The 9,888-nt window shown below is 40.3% G+C and overlaps 1 protein-coding gene across 1 annotated transcript; it reads left to right on the forward strand.

Moving 5' to 3' along the window:
• Window positions 1-270: 270 nt before the first annotated feature.
• Window positions 271-9,448, forward strand: LOC104248943 (uncharacterized). Its single transcript, XM_009805296.2, has 4 exons — window positions 271-950; window positions 1,405-2,265; window positions 3,426-4,619; window positions 6,367-9,448. The coding sequence occupies exons 1-4, from the start codon at window positions 773-775 to the stop codon at window positions 9,189-9,191; spliced, it is 5,058 nt and encodes a 1,685-aa protein (XP_009803598.1). The 5' UTR covers window positions 271-772; the 3' UTR covers window positions 9,192-9,448.
• The last annotated feature ends 440 nt before the right edge of the window (window positions 9,449-9,888 follow it).

Raw genomic sequence — 9,888 nt, forward strand, 5'->3', positions numbered from 1 at the left:
GTTCAACAATTTCGATTTCCCAAGTTAGAGAGAACAGCCTTTGCTACTCAATTTTAGTTTTTATTTAAATAACCCACAAAAGAAAACATAAATGAAAATAATAAATGCACGTAGATACTAAAATTAAAATAAATACTACTAGTAGCAATAAAAAGAAAAGGAAAATAAAATAAGAATCGGATGCAAAAGTTGAATGAAATGTGGCACAATAAGAGGGTTGAGATCCGCATACGTTCCCTCTCTCTCTCTCTCTTATCTCATCTCATCAAGAGAAAAAGAAAAGAGAGAAGAAAAACAAATTAAAAATCCTTTTTTCTTCTTCTTCTTTCCCTCTCTTCTCTCTATTCTCTCTCTCTGGGGTTGCCTCTTTTTTCTTTTGTCCCTTATCAACAAATACACTCTTTTCTCTTACCCTCTTTTTTTGGTTCTCTGATTCTCCATTGAAGAATCACCACAAGAAGCAGAAGAAGAAGACAGCAAGATTCGGCAAACTCTCTGTTCAATATTTGTTTTTATTTTAATTTAGGAAAACCCTAACCCTAGTTTACTTTTTCTTTTTTATGGTGGCGCGGGGTGTTTGGTGCAGTTTTGGGATCTTTTATTTGTCACGGCTGTTGTTTCCTTTTTTCTGGCCCTGATTTTTTGTGTGGGGTTGTTTCGATTTTAGTTTGGGTTTTTTGTTGTTTGGTTCGATTTTGGTGGTTGTTGGGGTGTGGTGGAATTTTTAGCTTGATATTTGTGTGTGTGATGCAATTGAGGAGAAAAAGAATAGATGCCGTCGGAGCCATTACCTTGGGATCGGAAGGATTTCTTCAAGGAGAGGAGGCAGCACGATCGTTCAGAACTGTTGAGGGGTGGGCCCCGCTGGAGGGAGCCTCCGCCGCGCCACCACTACGGTTCTTCTCGTTGGGTTCCCGCTGATTTTCGCTCTACTAGAGGTGCCCCTCCTGGTAAGTTTTTTTTTTATCTTCTTTCTTTACTGCTGCCCCTTAATCTAGGGTTTTTATTTTATCGTCCTTTGGGTCAGTTTATCGCTTTTGTAATAAATTTCTCGATCTAGAAATTCGTGCGGGTCTTATGGCTTTTGTTTTAGATCTATAATTATTTGGTTCTTTGGGGTTTGAGTAAATATGGTTTCTACGGTATATATGAACTTATGTCTAGGGCTGATCTGTTGCCTAAACTGCACAAAAGTTGACTTTGGGTTTGGTTTTTCTCCTTAATAGTGTGTAGATCTGTGATTTTCTTGCTTTATCTGTCGGTCTATTGTTTTGCACAAGTTAGAAGTTCATGTGAAATTCCTCTTTTTGCCTTCTAAAATTATGTATTTTGTTTGCATCTGTTGATTTTTGCCTCCTTTTTTGGTTACCTTATTTTTGGGGGTTTGAATTTTTTCTGCTGAAGGTCATGGTAAGCAGGGTAGTTGGCACATGTATCCAGAAGAATCCGGACATGGTTTCATGCCTTCTCGTTCCAATGAAAAGATTGTGGAAGATGAGAGCTGTCGGCAGTCTCGTGGGGATGGTGGTGGGAAGTATGGCAGCAGGAGTAGTAGCAGGGAAAATAGGTCTTTTGGTGGTCAGAGGGATTGGAGAAGAGGTGGTGGTCTCTCTTGGGAAGCTGCTGCATCCCCCAGTGGTCCTGTAAGACAGCATGATACTGCTACAAATGATCAGAGGCCAGCGGATGTTGTGGTCCCACACAATTCTGAGCATGTCAACAATACATGGGATCAGTCTCACTCTAGAGACCAGCACAATAAGAGTGGTAGCGCTAATGGAACAGCAAGCACGGGCCAAAGATTTGAGAGGGGGAACTCGCTGGGGTCAATTGAATGGAGGCCACTGAAATGGGCTCGGTCTGGAAGTTTATCGTCCAGGGGATCATTAAGTCATTCAGGCAGCTCGAAAAGCATGGGAGTCGATTCTAACGAGACAAAGCCGGAGTTGCAGCCTGGAAACTCAAAAGCTCTGCAATCTCCTACAGGGGATGCAACTGCATGTGTAACTTCTGCTGCCCCTTCTGAAGAAACTTCTTCCCGGAAGAAGCCGCGCCTGGGTTGGGGTGAAGGACTGGCCAAGTATGAGAAGAAGAAAGTCCCCGAGGATAGTGCTGCTAAGGTGGGAGCTTGTATCTCTGGTGATAGTGTGGAACCTGGTCATCCTCACCCCTTGAACACGGCAGATAAAAGCCCAAGGGTTGCTGTTTCTCTGGATTGTCCCTCTCCTACCACACCTTCGTCAGTTGCTTGTAGTTCTTCCCCAGGTATTATTCTCAAGTAATTCCTTATTGTAATGCTGTTAAATAGGTGCACGCTGTGGATTTACTCCCATCCTTTCTGTAGTGGCAAATTGCCAAAATATAAAAAGAATGCCCAAAAAACATGTAGTGGCAAATTGCCAAAATATAAAAAGAATGCCCAAAAAACATGTAGTGGCAAATTGCCAAAATATAAAAAGAATGCCCAAAAAAACAAATAATTGACAGGGAAAAGAAGACTGGAAAGTATACATTAACCTTATCCAAAAGAAAGAAAGAAGCACGCTGGAAACGATGGGATCAAAGTAGTTGTTTGTGTGTTAAAGGATCTGAACTGTCAGGAACTGTACTTAGGCTTTTTCTTTGATCTGCATCTTGGACACATTTTCAGTCTTAATTTGAATTGTACTTCGGAAAATGATTATGTAGTTCAATATAAGTGTAATATCCCCACTTTCAAAATTTAATTGGATAGGGTGAAGGTCATGGATTTCTGATTTGATTTAAAATCATCGAACTTTTGCATTTGCAGGCATAATATGTAATGCAATCTTCACCTTTATGAATACATTAAAAGGCAAGTTTCACAAATTTGCTAGTAACTAGAATGGTAGAGTTATTTTACTTGGTATGCTCCTAATTCAACAAATCCCACTATCTATTGCTTGATACTTTAGCTCTTTCTGATATTTTTGGCTTCTCCGCAGACCCAATATGTGTAGCGGTTCACTAACTTATAACATTTGTTTGGTGTGGGAGCATATACTTTGCATCATGACTACTGCATATCCCTGTCTTGAAAGATTTGATACTATTTTGTGGAGCTTTTGTAGTAGTCAAGAAAGATTTAGCTTCTATTGCTCCCATTCGTTGGTTTGCTGAAGGATCAAGACATGCATCTGATTATCTATGTTTCTTATCTGTATTATGGTTTCGTAGCAGAATCCTTCCTAGAATCTCCTTTCTCTGACTCCATTTATTAGAGAAAATTCGTATGTTCTAGACATAGGCTTGCCTTTTTATTTCTGTCCCTGTATTGTCTTTTTAAGTGGGTTGATATGATATTATGGTTTTGCAGTTGAATACCAGATAATGAGACTAGTTAACCTTTTTAAGTACAAGAGATTAAGAAAAGATGAAAATTATTCACATTTTGTTTTTAACAGGTCTTGAGGATAAACAACCTGTCAAGGCAACAAACATTGATCAGGATGTTGGTAATTTATGTGGCTCCCCCAGTATCATCTCCCAGTATCACTCTGAGGAATTTGCTTTTAACTTAGAGAATTTTGATCTTTCACAAATCTCCAATTTGAACTCTTCAATCAATGAATTGTTACAATCTGAGGACTCAAGTTCCGTGGACTCTGGTTTTATGAGATCAACGGCAGTGAACAAGTTGCTAATTTGGAAGAACGATATTTCAAAGGTGCTAGAAAAAACTGAAGTTGAGATTGATTCACTTGAGAATGAACTGAAGACATTGATATCTGAACCTGAATATACCCAGCTTGTTCCATCTGGGTCCTGTTCTCCACGAAAAGAGTGCAACTCAAACTCTCATGAAGATCAAGGCACTACTAATATAGCTTCTAGACCTGCTCCATTGCAAGTTGTTATACCGGAAGATGTAATTGGAGAGGAAGGGACTAATATACAGGAAAAGGAGCACGCTGAGGTGAAAGTTGAGGACATTGATAGTCCAGGCAGTGCAACTTCAAAGTTTGTTGAATTACCCTCAGAGAAAGATGTGGCACCTATTGGTGCCATGAAACATGTTGGTGGAATGTTGATTTCAGATGACAGTAAGTCTTTAAGTAATAATGTGAAAGTGTGCAGTTCCACTGAGGACAAAGCGAAGTCTAGAAGTTCAGATGTGAAAGTGTGCAGTTTTAGTGAGGATATGGCAAGGGACACACTTGCCTGCGTGGAGAGCTTCCAGCTGACTACCCGTTGTTCTCGACCTGTTTCTGATGGCAGTTTGAACTGCGGAAAAGATGCTTTATATAATTTGATATTAGCTGCCAACAAAGACACTGCATACAGAGCATTTGATGTATTCAAGAACCTACTGCCTGCTGGCAAATGCAGTTTTGATTTTTCAAGTGTGTCTTCTTTGCAAATTGATCATGCGGTTAAGGAAAGATTTGCTAGGAGGAAGCAGTTTAAACAGTTCAAAGAAAAGATCATTGCCCTCAAGTTTAGGGTACATCAGCACCTTTGGAAGGAAGATATGCGCATGCTTTCTGCGAGGAAGTTTCGTGCGAAGTCTCAGAAAAAGTTTGATTTCAGCCTGCGCCCTGTGCAGATAGGACATCAGAAACACCGTTCTACAGTTCGTTCACGATTTTCGACTACTGGTATGTTATTTCCTTTATTTTTTCTTCTGCACCATGAACCCCCTTGTTTTTTTTTTTTCTGTGTCAAAATAACCCGCTGTTAGTTTATTTGCTATGCTATGAGTGTACATTTTCGGCATTATAATCCCTTTATTTTATGCCTATAGTTGTGCTTGATGAAAATATGTGTTTGAATGACTTTATCAGTCTCTTGGCGCGTATCTTTTATAGATTCAAAAAATCTGCTATACCAAAGTCGAAGAAGTTTCAAGATAGGGATATTTTGGTGCCGTGCTGCAACCTTACACTCTTCTTGCCTCATTTTGGTTTCACTATCCATTGAGATGAACTTTAAGTGTGATACTTTTGTTTAATGTGTTGGTACAACATTCAACATTGTGGTTCAGAGTTAGGGTGTAGTTAGATGAATCAAAGTTAAGCTGCTATTCTATAATTTGGAATTAATTGTACTCAATTTGTTGTTCGTTGCCCGGAGGGTAATCAGACAATGTTATAGCTCCTACGAACTAGGTTCCGTGCCATTTCCGGTGGTCCTCGTTTTACTAGTTCATGGCATTGGCCCTCATGAATTAGAATCTATTTTGATAATCTAGACAGTTTCTACTTCGATTTTTTTTTTCAATCTTTACCACAATTTTGCTCTTTGATTTGAGAGGTACTTATTTTTTTAAGTTTTAAAATGTGGAATTCTATTTTTAAGCGTTCTTGTCTCTTTACGTGCTGGAGGTCTGATCCATAAAAAATGTTTATTAGGTTCTTGCTAAGTTGCTTGGACTCGGGTGCGGTACGGGTGCAGATCTAGAGGTTGAATCCTACATTTTGTAAATTTTAAGATTCATGGGTACGGATCCAAATAAAGGTCCGGGGATTTGGCTGTATCTTAAATAGAGCTATAAAAATATGCGTAAATCATGAGACATTATGTGGAGAACGTACATGTAGCTTGTAGAATCCGTATTATTCTCAAGTTGTAGGTAGCCATCTAGAAATCCACAGTAGCTTTTGTCCTGAGAAATCAAAATGCCAAATCTTTTCTCTAATTTTTCCTTAGATTGTGGTCTTTGGTCAAAGTACCAATGTTTATTGACCATATCCGGTACGTATCCCACACCCAAGACATTTGCAATAGCTTTCGTGGAGGACTAAAATGGGGCGATGTTTGAAATACTCTTGTATATTTAGTCATGTCTTGCAGGTTGTGCGTGGCTGTCTAATGCTTTCAATAAGTAGCACATTGTAAATTCTTGTTGGAATTTAGATATCTACAATCCCACTTCATGATTTTTTTTGTTTCTCACGTTGTAAGTAGTATTTTAAAGCAAAAGCACATAAGAAGATGGTCATGTGTGATTATATGTTAGTTGTTTGTTTCCAATTTAGCTAGTTCCTTAATTTTATTGCCGAGGGGATAACTGGGGATGACTGACTGGTTCAGGCGTATAAGTGACAACAGGCTAGCAACCCGAAGAACCCAGTTTTATATCCCAACTACAACATTCAGTGTGAGAGAGCCCATCTGTACCAGCTTCCATGGCAGGTTTACCCTTGCTTGTGGGAGAGCTGCGTGAAGCTGTCTTGGACGCAAAAGAAATTACAACTTCCTTGAGATATGCATACTATGTAAATATGTGTGAAGCTGTTTTCATCTTTTTCTTCTTTAGCTTTAGCAATATCCCAGTGGCTTTGTTTGCCTTCATGTTCGTTTTCTTTACAATACTGATTTTAAAAATGTCCATTGCCAATGCAGTTGGAAACTCAAGCCTGGTACCCTCGTTGGAAGTATTGAACTTTGCAAGCAGGCTGCTCTCAGATCTTAGGGCGAAGGTCTACAGGAACACGTTAAGGATGCCTGCTTTAGTTTTAGATCAGAAGGAGAGGGCGATGTCAAGGTTTATTTCAAAAAATAGTCTGGTGGAAGATCCCTGTGCTGTTGAGAAAGAAAGGTCTGTGATCAATCCATGGACATCAGAGGAGAGAGAAATTTTTATTGACAAACTTGCTACCTTTGGGAAAGACTTCAGGAAGATCGCTTCTTTTCTTGATCATAAAACAACTGCTGATTGCATAGAGTTCTATTACAAGAATCACAAATCAGATTGTTTTGAGAGAACAAAGAGAAAACCAGATTATTCTAAACAAGCAAAAGTTTGTTCTGCAAATACCTACCTTGTTGCTTCTTCTGGGAAAAGATGGAACCGTGAGGCTAATTCTGTTTCTCTTGATATCTTAGGTGCTGCATCAGCAATTGCAGCTAATGTTGAGGATAGTATTGAGATTCAGCAAAAGTGTACGTCAAAGTACTCAGTTCGAATGGTCACTGAGCACAAGACGTCCAGACACAATGAGCTGGAGAGGTCAAACAGTCTTGATGTATGTCATAGTGAAAGAGAAAGAGTGGCTGCTGATGTTTTGACTGGTATCTGTGGTTCCTTATCATCAGAAGCTATGAGTTCCTGCATTACAAGTTCAATTGATCCTGCAGAAGGAAACCAGGAATGGAAGCACCAGAAAGTGGGTTCATCGACCAGATTGCCCCTGACTCCAGAGGTTACCCAGAGTGTTGATGATGAAACCTGTTCAGATGAGAGTTGTGGCGAGATGGATCCTACTGATTGGACGGATGAAGAGAAATCAATCTTCATCCAGGCCGTGTCAGCTTATGGCAAAGATTTTGTTATGGTATCAAGATGTGTTCGAACGAGATCCCGGGAGCAGTGCAAGATATTCTTTAGCAAGGCCAGGAAGTGTCTCGGACTGGATGAGATTCTTCCTGGACCTGGCAATTTGGTGAGGCAGGATGTTAATGGTGGAAATGATCCTGATGCTTGTGTTATGGAGACTGAGCTGTTCTGTAATGAAAAATCAAGTTTGAAGTTGAAAGAGCTATCTGATTTATGTGTGAGTGCAGGGATTTCAAAGCCTGATATGACCAGCTCTGATGATAAAGATGGGGCTGGAGAACTGGATTCAGTAGATACTGAACTTGTGTCAAAGAATTCAGTTCAGGTAAATTGTCATGTGGATAAGCAAAGGGTGGAATTTAACAGGCATTGTGAGATTCAGGGTGCTTGTACTGAAAATGGTCTAGGGGATGAAAATATGGTTACGGTTTCTCAGGAAGGTGGTGTTCAAATTGATGGAGATGTCTCTGAGAATGGTCCGGATGACATATTGTGTGCCAATAAAGTTTCTGGCGAGCATTCAGGGGAAGAAATAAAGGGAGTGGTGCCTGAACATGATTTGAAAAATAGAAAGGCAGATAGCGCTGAAGTAAGTAGGTCAAACTTCTCTTTGGAAGATACCAAGTCCAATATGGTTTCGTCCGGGAGTAATTCACATCTTGCTGCTGTTAGGGGAGCTGAATTGTGCCCTCTTAATGGATCTCAGAATATGACTCTTCTGGAATCTGATTCTGAGTGTAAGCCTGGTGTCAATTACTCGGGAAGCAATATTTCAGTTCAGAGGAAAAAAATGCCTCGAGCTTCTAATGCCGTTTATTTATCAGAACTAGAACTTGAGAATGTTGGTGATCAGCAGCGTGAGAATGCTACTCAGTCAGCTGAGCAGCCCTTGCCGAGTACCTCACAGATAGCACATATTGAATCCAGGCAGATTCTTGGCAGCTATTCATTGGGGGAGTCAGCCACGAAGGAGAGTGGAGATGGCTGCAGTACATCAGCTGCATTGCAAGAAATCCAGAAAGTGGGTAAGAATCTACGTTCAGATACAACTGGTTTCTTTCTCCAGAGGTGCAATGGTACTAACCGAGAACAGACAGTAGGAGGTAGCTCATCAAATGTTGATAAACCTTGTAGGAATGGTGATGTGAAATTGTTTGGACAGATTCTCAGTAAACCGTGCCCTCAAGCGAATACCAGTTCCAACGCGCAGCAGAGTGATAGTAGCAATCAGCAGTTGAAAGTTTGTAGCAATATGTCCAGTGCAAGTCACAGTTTAGATGGGAATTCAGCCACTGCCAAATTCGAGCGCAATAACTTCCTGGGCTCTGAGAATCATCAAGTAAGAAGTTTTGGTTTCTGGGATGGAAATAGAATACAAACAGGGTTTTCTTCGTTGCCTGACTCTGCTATCTTGCTGGCAAAATATCCTGCTGCATTTGGTAATTATGCGATATCTTCCAGCAAAGTGGAACAACAGCCTCCTTTGCATGGGGTTGTGAAGACAGCCACTGATCGGAGTTTGAACGGTGTCCCTGTCTTTCCGACTAGAGATGTAAGTAGCAACAATGGAGTAGCAGCAGCAGATTATCAAGTGTACAGGAGTCTAGATGTGCAGCCTTTTACTATAGAAATGAAACAGAGGCAAGATGCGGTGTTCTCTGAGATGCAAAGAAGAAATGGGTTCGATGTGGTGTCCAGTATGCAGCAACAGGCAAGGGGTGTGGTTGTTGGTAGAGGAGGGATTCTGGTGGGAGGGCAGTGCACCGGCGTCTCTGATCCGGTGGCTGCAATCAAAATGCATTATGCCAAAGCGGAACAATTTAGTGGGCAGGCGACAAGCATTATCAGAGAAGATGATTATTGGTTAAGTAAGGGTGATATCAGCAGGTAGTTGATCGCAAGGGAGGCCAGTGGATGGTCTCCGTGGCAATTCTCTTTTTGCCACAATGTACAATAGTTTTTGTAATTTTAATTCAGGAAACTTATAGGCAGTAGACGGTAGTAGTTGCCGTCTTTTTTGTTACAGAATTCTAGGTGTCTGTAATATTTGCCAGTAGCTTTGTATTTGTTGTATTTGATGGAAATACAGCAATAATTTATCAGAAGCTTGGGAGGTGGAAGAAATTCAGTATCTTTTGCTTCTTCTTACAGCGTTTCTCCCTTTTTATCTATTTCGTATTTTTTATATTGCTGTTATTTTATTATGATTCTATTGATGGTATTAATATATCGTCTCTTGTTACTTTCTTGAGCCGAGGGTCTTCTAGAAACAACCTCTTTGCCCCCGGAATAGGGGTAAGGTCTGCATACATATTACCATCCCCATACCCCACTTATGGAACTATACTGGACCGTTGTTGTTACCTACACGTTATTAATTTTTTGTGCTGATTTTTTCCTGTTGGTGTTTGATATTGTTATTAAGGGGTTGCTGATGTTGTTCTGGGGGCGGTTATTTCTAACTGCAGAGGATTGATTACAAGGAAGGTTAGATTTAAGTTGAACATTAGTTTGCCTGTGGGAAGAGAAGCTTGTCTCTAGTGGATTCTTCACTTCGGATGATGATTGCATTTGGATAGATACTGGTT

This window comes from Nicotiana sylvestris, chromosome 5 (assembly GCF_000393655.2).
Source record: "Nicotiana sylvestris chromosome 5, ASM39365v2, whole genome shotgun sequence".
Taxonomy (NCBI): Eukaryota; Viridiplantae; Streptophyta; class Magnoliopsida; order Solanales; family Solanaceae; genus Nicotiana; species Nicotiana sylvestris.